The 18,988-nt window shown below is 44.5% G+C and overlaps 1 protein-coding gene across 2 annotated transcripts; it reads right to left on the reverse strand.

Moving 5' to 3' along the window:
* Positions 1–673: 673 nt before the first annotated feature.
* Positions 674–18,257, reverse strand: LOC146678094 (katanin p80 WD40 repeat-containing subunit B1-like). 2 transcript variants are annotated; one of them, XM_085403035.1, is made up of 21 exons: positions 17,795–18,257; positions 12,772–12,905; positions 12,549–12,679; positions 10,304–10,421; positions 9,627–9,727; positions 9,505–9,546; positions 8,721–8,804; positions 7,878–7,993; positions 6,731–6,802; positions 6,510–6,660; positions 6,232–6,425; positions 5,767–5,915; positions 5,288–5,338; positions 5,021–5,085; positions 4,390–4,608; positions 4,204–4,308; positions 3,973–4,122; positions 3,715–3,791; positions 2,430–2,504; positions 1,886–2,002; positions 674–1,126 (listed from the first exon to the last, which is right to left on the reverse strand). In XM_085403035.1, exons 2-21 carry the CDS (start codon positions 12,818–12,820, stop codon positions 985–987), a joined length of 2,208 nt encoding a protein of 735 aa, XP_085259161.1. In that variant the 5' UTR covers positions 12,821–12,905; positions 17,795–18,257; the 3' UTR covers positions 674–984. The 2 variants fall into 2 exon arrangements, with proteins under 2 accessions (XP_085259161.1, XP_085259246.1); XM_085403120.1 differs by lacking the exon at positions 4,204–4,308 and having other exon boundaries at positions 17,795–18,251.
* Positions 18,258–18,988: the final 731 nt, after the last annotated feature.

The raw sequence follows: 18,988 nt of genomic DNA on the forward strand, positions 1-18,988 counted from the left end.
ACCGGGTCTATCACCAACCCTCAGTTTGTGTTCAGGAAGTGAAAAGCATGATCAGCTGATTTGGGGTCAGCTGATCGACTCGACTGTTGAATATTCTGGGTCTTGGGTTGCTTTCACAGAACGTTTTTGGTTGTCCAGTCAATGATGCTGGAAATCTGTTTGTCCCAGTAATAAACACCGGTGACTCCGCCCACACGTCACACTCGGCTGTGTGCAGTTTTCAAACCTGTGCCAAGCTGTTATCTGTATTTCAGTCACATATTTTACTATTTTAAATAAATTGTAGTCGTTTACAGAAGCAAAAGAACAAAAACTGCCCAAACACTCATGACCTGACCGTACACTCAAGAAAAGATCTTCAAATATGAGTCAAAGTGGTCTTATGTTGTAGAAATAATGCTCGATCATGTCTTTCCACAAGCTTCCTGTGCAAATGTCTAATTCTTTACAGACTTAAATCTGTGAGCAGATCACCCGACATGACTTTCACACGCTTGGCTCTAAACTGATGTAGAAATGCATGTTGCATTTGAGGTCTGCAGGAAATCTGAGACAGAGCTTCTGGTGCATTCACGAGTCACTCTGAAGAGTACAGTAACTAACTTCATTTTGTCTTTATTTAAATAAACAGAGCTGTACATGAACACAGTGGAGAAAGTGAACAGTAGAAAAGTGAAAAGTCCGAGCCTTTCATGAATCGCTCGTGTGGTGCAAACCTGTGAGCACTTTTTAAACATCCAAACCTCTGAAGGCACATTCCCGTCAGCGCCTCCATACGAGACCGAGACTCCTCCCCGATTCGAGTACCGACCCGCTCGTTTAGCAGCGGCGGTTTAATTTCTCGACTTCCTCTGAGTGTCACTTAACGTCTTCAGCATTAAAACATTTCTTCTTCTGTGACGGAGGCCTCAGGAGAGAGTCGTGACAAAAGAAGGACACACAAAGTGCGGGGTCTTGCGAGTCAGCTGATCCACGGCGCCGCCCTCAGGGCGAGTCGTCGAGCGGCGACATGAGCAGCTGCAGCTCTTTGAAGGTGCTGCCGTGACGACCGACCTGCGTCGCCTTGTTCTTCACGATGTTGCTCAGGTTCTTCAGCTGCTCGCAGCACACTCGGCACTTCTGGTGTCTGGAAGCACAAAAACATCAGACGTTGGCGAGTCTGTCCGATTAAAATGGTTTTCCTTCAGTGATTGAACAAACCGCCACTGATGATGTGTTGCTATGAATTATGGGACATCTTTGCTCCAGTGTCTCGTCTGATTTACATCATCTCTGCACAAACCTTTATAAGAGAAACTGACTGTCGCTGGTTACAGTTCAATTCATTTTATTATGAAGGTTCCTGTCGTCTGAGTACTACACCAAAGGTGGTTTAATGTTTCCTTTTTTACCTCCCTTGGAGGAGGAGACACTGAAGCATCCTTCATTCACAACAAATGCAGTGAGGCGCAGAATGAGTGCTGCCCCACCGCACTAACATGCTGCTCTCTCTGAAGCTCATCTCAGGAATAACGTCCGTTAACCTCAGCAGCCTGTGTTGCTGCTGGCGAGGACGCAGGCCCTCGCCAACAGCACAAAGGTGACACCTGCTGGACAAACAAACCTACTACAGTCACTAAAATACAGCTGTGGCTCCTGCAGATGCAGAGTGCAAAGAGGAGACCTGGAAGGGAAAAGCAGCCGGCTGAGGAGCGATTACAGCAGGAATCAAGTCTCTGGGTTCGAACACGTGTCAGACATCTTTAAAAACGTCCCACACAGAACGAGAGGTGGAGTCAGCCGAGGTTTGGGGCATTTCCTCCTCAGAGTAATCTGAGTAATCAGCAGATTGATTGACGGTGCTGCTAAATCAGTCAAGCAGCTGTTGGACAGATGTGAGACTCACCGCTCCTCTCGTGTGATGTCGACCCCGACGGACGGCGTGGCCTTTAGAGTGTCCGAGATCAGCGTCCAGAAGTGCTTCATGACGAGTTTCAGAGACGTGCAGCCGGTCTGTATGTAGCTGAGGAAACGCACAGAGAAGGAAGCTGATTGGATGATCGAATTACACGACATACCGACACACTGACGGCATCGGGGCAGGTTCAGGTTCAGGACGGGAGGAAGCGGAGATCTGCTCCACCTCCTGACAATCAAAGTACTCCGGGTGACCTCAGGTTACCAAACAGGAAATGATCTTTCTTTTTACGTAAAATCCGAATTAGAGTTTTAAATTCACTTTGAGAAGACGAAATCATCTCTGATGCAACCCGAGCTGCCTCCCGGCAGTTCGTCTGAAGCATCATCAGAACTCATTTCTCTCATTGTAATGGTGACACTTGATGAAAACGCCCACAAAGATGCTGACGTTGTTTTAAAACGTACCCTCTGCCGCTGAACGCTCGCGCGCCATCTCTGGACAACAGAAACTTTACCTCTGAGCCGCTCACCTCTCGTACTTGCTCTGCAGCAGTTTGTCGAGCTGAGGAAGGACGACCATGCACACGTCCAGCTTCCACAGAGATCTGGAACAGCAGCGCAACATCTGGTTTTATACGTTCATAAAGGTCAGCAACCCGCAAACAACTGCAGGTCAAACTCTTCAAAATGAAACTTAGAAGACAGATGCAATCAAATAAACAATAAAAACTTTTCAGTGATTGGAAACAGAACAGACTGAAAATAATAATAATAATAAAGCTGCGTAGAACGATTCGTCTGTCATCAATCGTCAGCTTCTGTCACTGTTTTTAGATTTTTTGGGTTAAACTAACAAAGAAAGGTTTTGTTTTTGAACTCCAGTGTAAATAAAGGTTTGTACTTGTATAAAATCAGAATTGTGTGTGTGTGTGTGTGTGTGTGTGTGTGTGTGTGTGTGTGTGTGTGTGTGTGTGTGTGTGTCCACGCGTGTGTGTGACATCTTTGTCAGGACAGGAAATTGGCATGCTACTATAATTGTGGGGACAAAATGGCCTATTGTTGCAGAATAAGCAGATTTCTTTGTGTCTTTAATTAAACAAGCGGCGCACAACTTTAGGCTCTACAGCATAGGTGTCAAACTCTGGCCCGTGGGCCAAATTTGGCCCACAGACTAATTACATTTGGCCCGCGAAGCCATACCAAATTACTATCAGAGCTGGCCTACTGGTATTATACAGCTAATATATATATTGTTTAGTATTAAGCTTTGCTTGTTCCATATTCAGTTTTTCAGCAAAACTTGTTTGAGTCCATAAGAAAAGATTCATTCTTATATCTGGAGGAAGATTTTTTTTTTTTCAATAAATATTAACGTTAGCCCGCGACCTTGTTCCAGTTTTGAATTTTGGCCCACTGTGTATCTGAGTTTGACACCCCTGCTCTACAGTAATTAGTCATTTAACTTGACTGGATAGATGTGTGAAACTCTCCTCCCTGAGGAGCAGCCAAGCCAAGGTGTGACTTAGGGTTCTCACAAAGATGTAGAAACGGGTTTGTGTGTGTGAGTGTGTACCTGTTTAGACAGCTTTGTAGGACCGAAACTTGAAATGTTACTATACTTGTGGGGACCAACAGTCACCTGTGAGGACAAAGTGCCTGTCCCCACGAGCTTGAATGCATTATTGAGGCTCAAATCCTCAGGGTTACGAGTAGGCGTTCATTTTTCATGGTTTGGGTAAGCGGCTCTCTAAAGCATGATGTCAATGAGATGTCCTCACTAAGATATGAAAACGAGTGTGTGTGTGTGAGACTCACGGCTGGGGGTTGATGATGTTCAGGATGTCCACGACTATGGACGGATCACTCATGGAGACGGCGGTGTCAAGAGCGATCTGCACACAAACAAAGAGCAGTTTGAAAATATTTTGATTGACACAAACGAACTGAAAACAAAACAATAAAAGAAGGAGCTGCATGAATGAGCTGCCCGGCTGTATCCGGGCAGAAGACCGCCAAACGGTCATGACCTTCTCACACACGTGCGAGCTGCTGGTACCAGTGTGTCAGCCTCACCTTGATGCCGTCTCGGGTCCACACCCCTCGGACCGTCTGCAGGTTCTTCAGTCGGCTGCTCAGCATCACACACATGGTCTCGTGACCCTTCTTCATCTGGGTCAGGGCCTCCTCGTCACTCAGGGCTCCAGATCTGTGGTTGGGTGAAGACTGACCGACCACACACGTTCAGCTTTATTCTCATCATCAAAGCTGTCGCGAGAATCTAAAAACACTGACGCGTGCACTCACGGGCAGGAAGTCGGCCACGTTCAGCCTGATGGTCTCGTGACCCTTCTTCATCTGGGTCAGGGCCTCCTCGTCACTCAGGGCTCCAGATCTGTGGTTGGGTGAAGACTGACCGACCACACACGTTCAGCTTTATTCTCATCATCAAAGCTGTCGCGAGAATCTAAAAACACTGACGCGTGCACTCACGGGCAGGAAGTCGGCCACGTTCAGCCCGATGGGCTCGTTCCGGGCGCTCGAGATGATTTTGAGCTGCGGTTTGGATTTGGCCGCGGTGACGGGGGGCTGGGTGGGAGCGGGGTGGCTGGAGGACACTGTGCCCGCAGCTGGAGGGGACGGACGCTTCACAGCGGAAATGACCGTAGGCTCCACCCTCACCACGGGAGTGGAGGCAGCCAGCGGAGGACCCTTTAAAACAACAGACACGAGCAGTCACAGCCTTTATTCTCTGATCTCAGCTGTTTTTATGGGCATTTGATTTTTGGAAAAACTGTTAATAATGACAGAAACAAGAAATTATTACAAAATAATTTCTCACACATCATTTTAGTTGTTAATTTAGACTCATAAAACCTCTCATATAACCGCACTCAGACCAAAGTCACACAGCTGTTAAAGGTTTTAGATGGTTTTGAATTAAACTGATTTTCTGAAGACAAAGAAAAATCTTTAACTAAAGAAAGAGAAAACCGAGCGGCTGGAGGACTACTTTGTTGTAAACAGCAGGTATTTGAGCTCTGATAGGTTCGTTGCATTTATAGTCCGCTGTCCTAAGGCGTCCATGTTTCCACACAGACACACGGCTGCTGCGTTCACTGACCTGCTGTTTATCAGGAAAATGAGACTTGATGTCCTTCAGCTGCCGGCTGATCGCCAAAATGGACTCTGAGCAGAAGAAGAAATCATCAGGAAACGACCCAGTAACCACAAAACAGGAGCTGAAACACCTCTGTCGTGTGTTTTTGTGTCGTGTGTTTTTCACTGTCGAACACGTGATTTATTGTTCGTGTTTCATCTATAAACTGACACGTCGGAGGCGCGTCGTCTCCTGATGTCTCACAGAAACGTGAAGCTGTGCTGGACTCACCGTCCTCTGGAGGAGCGGGAAAAGGCTCCGACATCTTAGGAGGAGTGCGAGCTGGAAGAGAGGAGAACGAGGAGCTCAGACTGCAAAATAAATGTGACGACATGAAAACAAAAGAAGAAATGACGAGAGTGTATTTGTCCTCATTAGGATGAATATTTTAAAAAGGCACAAAGAACCAATCAGATCCTCCCATCCTGTTTGGCTCTTACAGCGAGTAATGTTTACTCCTCTCACTTTTCAAATATGGCCTGCTTCTCAAAATCAGCCAGAGCAGAACTGATGGCGATGCTGCAGGTGGATCAACAGGTGAGGAAATAGAAGCTTTCGGGGAAACTAAACACAGATTTTGTTGGTGCAGTGTTGATTAAAGATGAACTCAGCGTCCTTTTCAATAGCAATATTTCACAGATCTCGTTGTATGTACGTATAACTGTATTCTTTATTCAACATCTGAGCTGCGATGCTCCGGGTCCACCTACAGATGGCGCTCTTTGGCTGGAAGATGGCCTTGTAGTCCTCGGCGTTGTGGATCTCAGCAGACGACAGCTTCTCGTCCGCCTCGTCCTCGCTAGGGCTCCGCCTCTCCCCTTCGGGGCTCCGCCTGTCAGACTCTGAACGGTGCTTCAACCTGATGACATCACAAACATTTGTTTGTTTTTAGAAGAAAAACTGCAAATTTTTTACTTTATTTACTTTTATTAAAGAATCTGGAAGCGAAACTTTTCCACTGAAGTCAAATAAGATAGATATATATATATATATATATATATATATATATATATATATATATATATATATATATATATATATATATATATATATATATGACATGTGATCTGAGTGTTTGATGAATGAAACCAGTGGCTCATGTATAAAACTTTAAATCCAGGAGTCAGTACTTGCAGTATCTGGAGTATTTTCTCCTGTCTCTCAGTGTGCCGTACCTCTGCGATCTGCAGGTGGTCGTGGGTCTCTCGTAGTTCTTTCGCAGTGCCGCTCCTTTGGGGTCCTTCTTCGGCTCTGTGAGCGGCTGGTCGTCCTGGATGATCCCCTGGATCACGGCGCCACCGCTCTTCTTTACCCTCTTCAGATCGACCACGTAGGACGACACACTCGACAGCTGATGAGACACGCCGATCTGACATGTGGAGAAGGTGGAAGATTAAGATTACCTAAAACTTCTGCACAGTACTGTTACTGAGCGGTGGGCGGAGCTACACACCAGCTGCTGGTTGCAGATGGCGAGGTCAGACACCTTTCCCCAGCTCACCGGCACCGCGTCAAAGCAGCGGTCCGGTTCCCAGCCGAAGACCCGCAGCGAGTCCGTGGCGCCGCTGTACAGGCAGGAGCCATCTGGGCTAAAACATATACACCTGAAACCACAGGGACAGGGGTCAGAGGTCACATTCCAGTTACACCCTGCTGCAACGGGGAAAAACTCACCTGACCGGAGTCGTGTCGCCCTCCAACGATCCGATCATCGTAAACTTCTCCAGATCCCACAGCTTGATGGTCCTGCAAGCACATGCAGAGTTCATACAGCTGCAGCTCATTAGAGACACCTGTAGGTGTTTTATAGTGTCAGGTGAAGACGCTACAACACGGCTGAGGAACAGGAAGAGACCTCCAACAGATCCACGGTCAGCAGTGACAAGTCAGTAAATGAGGAGAAAGAGAAAAGAGGAACGAAACACGAACAAAAGAGGGAGTGGAGGGCAAAGTGCACCTCTCAGTGCATCATGGGAAGTCCCCAGGAACCTGAGGGATGGTTAGGGTCGCCTAACCCAGCTCTAACTACAAGCTAAGCTAAAGACATTTTTATAATTAATTGAAGAAAGTATGTGTTTGAGTCACTTCTTATTCTCATAAATGAGAGTAAGATTTATTCCATCAATAAACTGTTTGAGATAAAAATGACCCTGCTCCCTGTTCTGTCACTAAAACAGGCCAAAACCTACAAAATGTCTCATTTCTTTGAAGTGACACATTCAAAGCTTTAACGGCTCCATCACGATCACATGACAATCGGAAAATCAGGCCACAAACTACAGCTTTGCTTGCTGGTGTAACTTATAAACTGTCTCTAACACCAGGTCGATGTCCTCAAATTAAACATAATAATCAATTTAAGTGATTCATGTTGGAATACTTATTTATACTTCATATGCAAAAATAAAGAAATGATTAAATACTGAGTGCACTTGCTGGTTGTGTTGGAGAAAGGATGAGTTATTATTTCCATTTTATTATATTTATATTATATTTCCTGTTTACTTTTAGTTATAAATGTATGATTTAGTGGCACATGCAGAGGACATGTAGAAGACACAGGACATGTATGTGAAAAAAAGTAAAAGAATTTCAGACTAAAAGAAATGTTACATTTAAAAAAATGCCACAAACAATCAAACTCAGCACCAAAATAAAATCTTGGCGGCACAGAGAGAGGACAACCTCGCGCAGCCTCTGAGCTTCATGAAACAGAAAAACTAAACGAGCCACAAAGTGTCACAAACACTGATTCCACTCATGAGTCGCTCCTTCAGCTCCGAGCTGCTGCGTCTCGGGCGCTCGGCCTGCGGCGACGTACCTGTCGGAGCTTCCGGAGGCCAGCAGGTACTCGTTGGGGTGGAACTGGACGATGTTGACGGCGGCGGTGTGAGATTTGAATTCCGTGATGGTTTTCCCCTGAGCCAGGTCCCACAGCTGATGGAGACAAGAGGACAGGGCTGAGGTCATCGAACAGGAAGAGAGCAGAGCTCACCTCCTTCAGCCAATCAGAATGAGCGATTTTATTACAGGATGCTGCCGGTTTGATGCTTTCACAGCATTTACAGAATAAACACATCATGTTCACACTTTTAAATTCCCAAGATGCTCTCAAACACCCGAACATCCGACCGCTGCAAATGAAATGAAACTTAATTCTAAACATCGATGAAATGTTAGCCTAACGAGTCGTTACACATCACCAGCTTATTACTTTATTTAAATAAATGTAACTGAACCTGGGTCAAGAAGTGTCCTGAAAACTATTTTAATAGAAAAGATGGATCTTAAAAATCCTAAAACACTGAAGTGATTCAACAGACGGACCTTTTAAAACCATTTTAAAATGTAGAAGAATCTAAAAATGTTGCGATTCAATCGCTCGTTTTATTTTATGGGAACACGTGACTACCAAACATGAACCAGGACCAGCTGGAACATTTTAACGTCTTCCAGCCTTTCTGCACAGTTTCCTGCTGCTGATGTTCTGCTTCACAGTTTACATTCACAGCATCGTGTAACTCCTGCAGGTTATAGTTACTCTGAAGGTTTCTCAGCATCTACTGTTACAGAGTCAGAGTTACCACAACATGTAAGTACCGGGAAAAACAATCCTTAAAATATATTTTTTACATTAAAGGTGAGACGTCAGATCAGGTCGTACCTTGACGGTGCAGTCGTCGCTCGCTGAAGCTAACCACTTCCCATCAGGACTGAAGGCCAAACTCCTCACAGCCCGAGTGTGACCCTGCAACACCAACACTGGTCAGATTTTTGCTATCGAGACTCATGTGAAGCTTTTATTTTGAAGGAAAGTAGAAGCCCTGAGCCTGGTTCTGGAGTTTTTCCTTCCCACTGTCGCCAAAGTGCTCATAGGAGGTCATATGATTGTTGGTTTTTCTCTGTATGTAGATCTTAAAGTATAAAGCGCATTGAGGTGACTGATGTTGTGATTTGGCGCTGCATAAACAAAATTAAATTGAAGTCTCTCAGTTCTTTTAAATGCAATAATCCGTTTACTGTAAGACTCCATAAAAGCTCCGACTGACACAGTTTAATCCGAATCATTCTGAGCGTCCTCGGCTTTGGCGCACAGTGACCACGTGTCTGTGTGTGTTTGTTTTGTATGTGATGGTACAACTGTGGAAAACAAGCATCAGAATGTAGAGCGGGGCTTAAACATCTGAAAAACATCAAAAATCTGTCAGAAACCTGAAAACAATCAGGATTTAGCTTTTCACACGGTGCTGTTTCCAGGTCAGATGAGGTCAACTCATTTGCATAAAAGATCAGATTCCACTGAAGCAAATGTCCACATCACACTTTGTTAGGTCACCACAGGTGTGTTTACCAAATCCACCTGCAGCCACTGTCCACCTGTTAGAAACGTGCACCTGGATTCGAGCAGGATATTAGGAGCCGGCCTGTCATCCTGAGCACAAACTTACCTTATATCTGAACACGTATCCTTTCCTCCGCAAGTCCCACAGCTGACAGCAGAAAAGAAGAGACATTTCATTAGAGCGGATTAAGACTTCAAAGATGTTCTCACACAGGAAAGCACGCCTACCTTAATGTTTGTGTCCATGGAGCTGGAGGCCAGGAAGTCTCCAAAGGGATGGAAGCCCAGGCTGGTGATGTTGGCTTTGTGTCCCATCAGAGTCCTTAAAACTGAGCACAGGAAGCAGCAGGGTCACCTCTTTGCATCTCTTTCTAACTAAGACCCAGCTTAGGTGCATTAAAACGCCTCCGCATGATGGGACGGACGATTATTCTGACTGCGGGGTACAACGTCCTCCGTTACAGCCTGAGACTGAACACTGAGGAAGCTGTATCAATTTTCAAAATAAGAGTAGATGGAAAAATACTACTAATAATAACATATACTCAATCAGACTGATGTACTATATTACAGAGGCTGACATCATGTGGTATGACGGATGTCCTGTGTCCTCGAGGCAGCAGAGGTGGAAGAGCTCATAGCTCAAACTTTGCACTCAGAAATTTAGAAAAAACTCACCACACTAATAAAAAAAAGCAAGTTGATTTTAACATGTTTCAGCTCTTTGTGTGTCATATTTCTAATCGACTGGTTCGCTCACTTCACTTCTCTTTGTCAGTGTGAACCTTACGCTGTCCACCGCTGATCTAAAGCACCTGTGCAGATAAATTACGCACACAGACAGTTTAGAGGCGGTGAAGCTTTGACTAAAAAGCCTCGTAGCCACAGAACAGACAGAGTCTTACTCTTGGCAGCCTCCAGGTCCCAGACTCGTATTGAACCTGACTGCGACCCGGCGGCGACCTGCTCCTCCGACACGTTGAAATGGATAGACTCCACTGGGTTCTTGTGACCAGTCAGACTCTGAGAGGAAACAGTCAGAACAGACATCATCACCTAAAACTGCACCTCGCTCCTTTCTCAAAAACTCAAAACACAGACTGTATATCAAAATGTTAGTGTTAGTGAAGCTGCTGAGGGACACCACGTCACCTGTCAATCACAAAATAAGCCCACCTTCATCTCCTGCTTTATCGTCCCCTGAACACTAATGGAAACCATCATTTCCAAAATGAGCTTCATCTTTTATTCAATAAGACCTGAAAACAGCGACTGAGACCATAAAGCCGTCAGGAAACTGTTTACTGAGCTCAGAGATCAGGTGAGGAGGCGGCTCGTTTTCTCACAGACTTCTATTCACAGTCAGAGGAGTCGCCCCCTGCTGGACATCCATGAAAAACGCAGGTTTAAGCTTCACTTTTCAGAATTCAAATCTACACCCATCCTTTATACAGGGAGTGCAGAATTTCAATGATTTATTTTTACCAGTGACACCAATATAACATCTCCACATTCACAAATATACATTTCTGACATTCAAAAACAAAACAAAAACAAATCAGCGACCAATATAGCCACCTTTCTTTGCAAGGACACTCAAAAGCCTGCCATCCATGGATTCTGTCAGTGTTTTGATCTGTTCACCATCAACATTGCGTGCAGCAGCAACCACAGCCTCCCAGACACTGTTCAGAGAGGTGTACTGTTTTCCCTCCTTGTAAATCTCACATTTGATGATGGACCACAGGTTCTCAATGGGGTTCAGATCAGGTGAACAAGGAGGCCATGTCATTAGTTTTTCTTCTTTTATACCCTTTCTTGCCAGCCACGCTGTGGAGTACTTGGACGCGTGTGATGGAGCATTGTCCTGCATGAAAATCATGTTTTTCTTGAAGGATGCAGACTTCTTCCTGTACCACTGCTTGAAGAAGGTGTCTTCCAGAAACTGGCAGTAGGACTGGGAGTTGAGCTTGACTCCATCCTCAACCCGAAAAGGCCCCACAAGCTCATCTTTGATGATACCACCCAAACCAGTACTCCACCTCCACCTTGCTGGCGTCTGAGTGGGACTGGAGCTCTCTGCCCTTTACCAATCCAGCCACGGGCCCATCCATCTGGCCCATCAAGACTCACTCTCATTTCATCAGTCCATAAAACCTTAGAAAAACCAGTCTTGAGATATTTCTTGGCCCAGTCTTGACGTTTCAGCTTGTGTGTCTTGTTCAGTGGTGGTCGTCTTTCAGCCTCTCTTACCTTGGCCATGTCTCTGAGTATTGCACACCTTGTGCTTTTGGGCACTCCAGTGATGTTGCAGCTCTGAAATATGGCCAAACTGGTGGCAAGTGGCATCTTGGCAGCTGCACGCTTGACTTTTCTCAGTTCATGGGCAGTTATTTTGCGCCTTGGTTTTTCCACACGCTTCTTGCGACCCTGTTGACTATTTTGAATGAAACGCTTGATTGTTCGATGATCACGCTTCAGAAGCTTTGCAATTTTGAGACTGCTGCATCCCTCTGCAAGATATCTCACTGTTTTTGACTTTTCTGAGCCTGTCAAGTCCTTCTTTTGACCCATTTTGCCAAAGGAAAGGACTTTGCCTAATAATTATGCACACCTGATATAGGGTGTTGATGTCATTAGACCACACCCCTTCTCATTACAGAGATGCACATCACCTAATATGCTTAATTGGTAGTAGGCTTTCGAGCCTATACAGCTTGGAGTAAGACAACATGCATGAAGAGGATGATGTGGACAAAATACTCATTTGCCTAATAATTCTGCACTCTCTGTATACAGTCTGCGCTCTGCCATGATGTGGTGCACTACACACAACGTAAGAGGTCAGGCAGGTTAGTTTAGTTGGAGGAAGATGGCGAGCAGTGGAGGGGAAACATGAGTCTGTTTAATTCCCATGGAGCGAACTCTGTTTTCATCATTTAACAATCAGAAATGAATCAATAATAAAGATAAAAGCGTGAGGTGGTGACAGGAGAGAGGCAGGTGTGGGCATCATGACCTGCAGACTGCAGAAGAGCAGTAGGTAAAGGATGGGTTCCTTTGAATCTGCTCATGTTTCAGGCCTAAAAAACCTCGACGGAAACCTTAAAAATTAGAAACCCATCGCATTTTGCATTGCGGGGGACTCACCATGATGCAGTTGGCCTTGCTGACGGCCCAGATGTTGACCCTGCAGTCCTCTCCTCCTGTGGCCAGCAGGCGGCCCGAGCTTTTCCCCAGAGCCAGACAGGAAATGGAGCTGGATTGAGCCTCGAACTCCTCTGTACGGCAACAAAGGAGGAACAAATTCAGGTCGGGCTGGGCTGCTGGACAGGAAGGGTGTGATGATCGTTTGAGTAACTTTAATACTCACGAAGGCGCCATGCGATCTTGGTTGTGCTGGAGGCAGCCATACTGGTCATACTGGGAGACTGGCTGCTGTGTTTGACGACCCCGGCTGAGGTTAATTCATGAGACGGACATCAGCTCCTGGTTTAAAATGGAGCACTGTAACAAAAAATTATTTCCCCCAGGGATCAATAAAGTATTCTGATTCTGATTCTGATTTAGTGTTTGCACTGAGCGTCAAACACCTGCAGGAACACAACACAGTGATAAATAAGTGATAGAAGAGATAAGACATATAAAACCGTCTCAGTCTCGCCTCTCTGACGCTGAGCTCTCATTTCTACTCCCAGTGAAGATACCATCGTCTTCAGCTCGGCCTCCAAACCACACAGGTGTCACTACCACCCTGTAAACCCTCCCTTTCATGCTGGCTGCCGTCCTTCTGTCACAAATCACCCCTGAAACTCCACCAAGCCTGCACACTTCTTCATGTCTCTTGTGTGCTGTCCCTTGTTTTGGATGGTTGACCCCAAGTATTTAAACTCATCTATTATTGGAAAACACTGTATACAAGCCAGAAGCCAGATGATATAAGTTAGTTAAACTGCAGGAATGTCTTAAAGATATAAAAACCTTGATGACCGTTAATTTCCTACAAATATAGTATCTAACCAGATTCTTACCCTGGATGGCATTACCTTGGCCTCCAGTAACGCTGTGAGGAACCTTGGAGTCATTTTTGACCAGGACATGTCCTTCAACGCACATATTAAACAAATATGTAAGACTGCTTTCTTCCATTTGTGCAACATCTCTAAAATTAGAAATATCCTGTCTCAGAGTGACGCTGAAAAACTAGTTCATGCATTTATTACTTCCAGGCTGGACGACTGTGATTCATTATTATCAGGATGTCCTAAAAACTCCCTGAAAAGCCTTCAGCTGATCCAAAATGCTGCAGCAAGAGTCCTGACAGGGACCAGAAAGAGAGAGCAGATTTCTCCTGCTATAGTCTCAGGCTGCTGAAGGATTCCCATGATGCACTGAGTGTTTTCTTTTCCTCCCCTCACTCCCATACCGGCCCCTCCCCGAGCGTGGTTCTTCTCGAGGTTACTTCCTGTGACAATAAGATTTTCCTCACCACTGTCACCAAGTGCTTGTTCATTTTACCTTTATTTATACAAATAGTCCTGAGACTCAATGCCTCATTTACAAGAGAGACCTGTTTCAAACAGGCATAATAAAATAACACCAATAAAATATTGAATATTTTACCAAGTGTCTACACAGTCAAACTAAAAACAAGATTCCCAGTGATGATTTCACAAAACCATTTATGCGTCTTTTAAAGTCTACGAGCAAAATCAGCTGAGAGCCTGAAATCCTTCTGTCATGTAATCCATGAGGACGGGACAGAAAAGGAGAATACCTTCTCTCTGAGGTCTGAACAGTGAGTGCAAAGAAGTCCTGAGACCGCAGATTGTGACTAAACTATTTGTCAGATTACAGGTAATCTGACAAATAGGAGACGAGTAAACCAGAAATGAATTTAGAGACAAAATGCTATCAATGAACCATCCTGCATGAGGCTAATGAGGACTAATCAACCAGTGAATATAAAGTACAGTGGTGTGCTAAAGGTTTTGAGCCGGTGATAAATCTTAATGCCGTGATAAACAAAGTCCAACGATCCATTTCTAAGAAAAACAAAACTCCAGCTTCAGCCTAGCTTCAACAGGAACTCGATGTTTGTAAGACTCCACAGCTTCATTGTTAATACATGTACCTTGAGAAGATACAAGAGAGGGAAGTTAGGATTAGGGTTAACCGAACCCTCTGAGAAGAACACAACCGTGGTTTTTTTTATAGATGCATTTCAAAGACAGCCTTAGCAGAAACAGCTGTGACTGTGTACGATCAAAAGCTAACTGCAAATGTTCGAAAACCATGTCGATACCAGGGTACCAGATTATTACCACAATTAATCATCTGCGTAAAAATAGGCAGTTGCACTTAGATTTTGTCCCACAGCACTGACATAAATAGTAAATAACGCAGGTCCCAAGACAGAAACCTGTGGCACTCCATCAGTCACATTTAAAAAACTGGAAGAGAGACCATTAAACTGCACACACTGCTTATGGTGAGAAAGGTGCTTAGCTTGGTCTGAACGGCCCTTTTCCAATAACCTCTGACATAAAACCCCACGATCAACAGTGCCGGAGGCTTTCGATCAATAAAAAGAGGGGTGCAGTATTTCTTTGCTTCCAGGGCCTCGTAGATATCATTGAGAACTTTAAATTTTAAACCTTTAAGTTACAGTACTGGAGAGATAAAATATCATTTTCATTCTGATAGCTCTAAGGTTGATTATTCCTCAGCCATTAAAGAATCTCAGCTAAAATACAGAGTTTGCAGATTGGTTCATATTATTACCATCCAAGAATCATCACCTTTCAGGAGGGCAGTACAAAGGCACACTGGGATCTCTGCTGAAGTGTTCAGTTGTATGGAAAGATTAAAAATATAAGACGCTGGCTCATCTATGATGCTTGCAAGCAGACGCAAGAAAAACGGAGACAGACTGTCTGGACCGGTGACTTTTTAATGTTAATGCTCTTCAAAGCTGTCAGAGAGAGAATTTATAGTCTGCCAACGCGTCCCAGGGACTTTGAGACTGTCAGTGGTTAAGATCAGAAAGTGATCACATTTGGATTTCCTAATAGAAGCAGCGAAGCTATTACGCAGCTGCCAAACCTTAGCCATTGGCATCAGTGTCGGACTTTCTTGAAGCTGCTCAGGGCTGCTTCCTGTCCCGCCCTTTCACTCTGACCTGGCTAAAAGCAGCATGTTTGTCCACAAGGCAGATAAAACTCTCAGAGTAATATTTACAAGCTAAGTTAACACCGTCCATCAATGTAAAACTGACCCAATGTAAATTCATGAAGTCGTGACAAAAGGCTTGCTCATGTAAAAGCTTTAAATTTCTGTTTGTGATGATGCTCAGAGCATGAAACTGTTCCTCGCAGCACCAACCATGCAGCAATCAGTCAAGTCGCTGGTAAAAACTGCTGTGGAGAAATGATGTGGCACATTAATCAAAGATGATTTATCTGGGGAATAAGGTGTGTGGGGCTTTAGTCATTTGTGTTAGATTAAAAACAGTGTGCCTTAAAATAATCAGACACAGGAGAAAACCGATCCCAATTAAAATCACCTACCAGAATGATTTCATTATAATAGCTGAGCCAAAGAGGAGAACGTGCCAGGGTCAAAGTCAACAGCAGTTAAAGACCTAGCTTTATAAAAAACTGTCACACTTCTGCCTTTCTGAGGCTGCTTGAGCGATAAATTTTAAATCCATAAATTCCCACATCTCACGTCTCAGAAACAATTATTCATTTGGCACTACCTCCGGTGCTTGCATGTTAACCTTTCCACTCGTCTCTCTCATTGTGTGAATGAGAGTGAGACGAGTGGCACGTTATCCTCTTCGGTTCAGCTATTTTCCTCCTACTGACTTTCATTCCTCTTGTGTTCAGAGCATACCTCGACCTGCTCCCACTGCAGCTCACGGTGTCATCTGCAAACATCACGATCCACAGAGACTCCTGCCTGGCCTCGTCTATCAGCCTGTCCCCATCACCACAGCAAACAAGAAGGGGCTCAGAGGAGATCCCTGATGTAATCCCACCCCCATCTTGAACCCATCTGTCATTCCTACCACACACCTCACCACTGTCTCTCTCCGTCCTCATACATGTCCTGCACCACCCTCACATCCTTCTCTGCTACTCCCGACTTCCTCATGCAGTACCACAGTTCATCTCGTGATCCATAAAGACACGGTGCAGATACATCATCAACAACCTCAAAGCAACCGCACAATTCAAACTCCTTGAATTTTTTTCTTAAATAACATAATTCTTCACCTGCAAACACAAGATTTCACAAATGAACAAACAGAATAAATCTTGTTTGGTGTTATCAGGTGATGTCGGTTGGTGTCTGATATTCATTTCCTGCTATAACAAAAGTCTCCCAAATATGGGATAAATAAGATATTTCTCATCCTCATCAGCACCTTCATCTACATCCAAACTGTTAGATAATATCTATTTTTCTAACACAAAAATAATACTTAAAATCTGCAAGAACCTTCATGTGTTACTGTCTGCAGACTGAAGCGAACATTTCTGTTCCGCTTTATGGAAACTGGCGCATTTTTCTCAGATCATAACGTGTATGAAAACACCGGTAAACTAACTGAGCAGTGCTGTTGTGGTCAGGAGTGTTTGCTCTGCTCTCCTGGAGCTTCAGCTAACTTCAGGTAATCTCATTAAGGTTCTTCATTAAGCTCATTAAACCACAGACGAGCTCATGTTCAGACTAACACAGCAGAGGAGGTCCGTCTGCTCCCCACTTTAACCCGTTAACTCTGACTCTGTGGCGGGTGGTTAGGTCAGCACCGGTGTTCCAGATCAACTGGCGTTTAGATCAACTGGCGTTTAGATCAACTGGCGTTTAGATCAACTGGCGTTGGTCGAACAGATGTGTGGCAGTCTTGCGTTTCAGGAGCTCCTACCGACAAACCAGCAAAAAAACGCCAAATGTGTCACCTGTGACACTTGTGAGGTTGTCTCAAACACACTCCGTCAGTCTTGATGCTGTTGAACAACAAAATGTTTAAAAATGTGGCGAGTTTACCTGGTGATATCCTCATGCGCGACGCGATCAACTGGCGTTTAGATCAACTGGCGTTTAGATCGCGAAAACAGCAAACAAGTATGTTGTTCACAGGACACAAAGAGTAAACGATCGTTTACTCTTTGTGTCCTGTGAACAACATCGGCGTGGTGTTACTTGTTTGCTGTTTTCGCGATCTAAACGCCAGTTGATCTGGAACACCGGTGCTGACCTAACCACCCGCCGTACCGAGCTCCGGGCTAACGTTAGCCGAACACTGAGGCCGGGCATCGGCGTCAGGAGCAGCGGCTCCCCGGCGGAACTTGGACCGAGCAGACGCAGTCTGGCGTTGGGCAGCTTACCTCGGTCTGTCGGTCACCGACGGACGGCTTAAAGTTGATCCGGTGAGGCGGCGACAGCAACTTGTCGACGGTCCGTTTACTGCTCGGCTGCAGCTTAGCAACTGAATCACACACCTCACTTCCGGTGACGTCATTACCCTTTTCCCCCAAACAACTTTATTAACAAATACGCTTCGAAGTCATGACTGTAGAAAACGATCACTAGGTTGAACTTTTCAGTAGCGCCGTTAACTTAGCGGTATTTATCTTAAATTTCCATTTCTCCAGATTTGACATGTTTCTCTTTGTTTTTATTTTTGTTACGTTTGCCAAACTTTTCCCTTTTTCTCAAATCTTTTCTGGTAAATTTAGATTTTTTTCCTTATAATTTCTCCTAAATGCATCTTTTATTTTCTTGTGATTAAGTATTTTCCCCCTCACATATCTGTCCCTTTTCTAAATTTGGTTTTTAGTTTCTCATAAACCTGGTTACCCGCCCCCTCTAAATTTGCCTCTAATGATTTAAGCTGCACTGAAAGAAAAGCAGCTTTGTAAGAAAATGAAAGCTATCTAAAATGACATTGTGTATTTACAAAACTAAAATAAAACAAAATTAATTAGGAAATTAATTCATTAGTTCAGGGCTGGATTGGGACAAAAAATCGGTCCGGGCATTTTGACTAGTGACCGGCCCACCAGGTATTACAGGAAAAGCCATAAAGCCTTTGAATGAAAACAAACGCTGTTGTGACAGTGATGTACAGTCTTGTTGGTATATGTAGGATTTCTATACATTGTACATCAGATGAAAACTTTGGTTGTAAGATTCAGATAATTATTTATTAAAAGCGAGACATTTTAAATGAGAATAAGAAAGAAAAGTATTTCTTTGTGCCCCCCTCTCCCTGTTAATGCCCTACCTGCCCCCCTGGCAAAACTTTGCTAGACCCGCCCCTGCACAGTTACCAGCTGTCAGCTACATAAAAAAGGATCCTGGTGTTATTTGTCTCTCAGAAACAGTTGATAACTTCAACTCATTCATGTCATCTAAAAGGTAAACCTGTTTCTCCATCACCTGTTCAGCTCTGATGATCCAGTAAGGACATCTCCTGGTTTCATCTTCATGTTTCCCTCTCACATAACCAAACCGACATCATGACCAGCAGTTTTACAGCTGTGGCTCCAGCAAACATCAGCTGATACTAGAAATTAATA

This window comes from Rhamphochromis longiceps, linkage group LG1, assembly GCF_057381845.1.
Source record: "Rhamphochromis longiceps isolate RC_006_pf linkage group LG1, R_longiceps_female_GT1.1, whole genome shotgun sequence".
Taxonomy (NCBI): Eukaryota; Metazoa; Chordata; class Actinopteri; order Cichliformes; family Cichlidae; genus Rhamphochromis; species Rhamphochromis longiceps.

What these genes read in the sequence shown, in the direction of transcription:
- LOC146678094 (XM_085403035.1), bottom strand. Translation starts at nt 12,820, where the DNA reads ATGACCAGTATGGCTGCCTCCAGCACAACCAAGATCGCATGGCGCCTT. An exon ending in ATTTTCCTGATAAACAGCAG is followed by an intron (nt 4,609 to 5,020) that starts GTCAGTGAACGC and finishes GTTGTTTTAAAG; the next exon opens with GGTCCTCCGCTGGCTGCCTC. An exon ending in ACGTGGCCGACTTCCTGCCC is followed by an intron (nt 4,123 to 4,203) that starts GTGAGTGCACGC and finishes GTGGTCGGTCAG; the next exon opens with TCTTCACCCAACCACAGATC.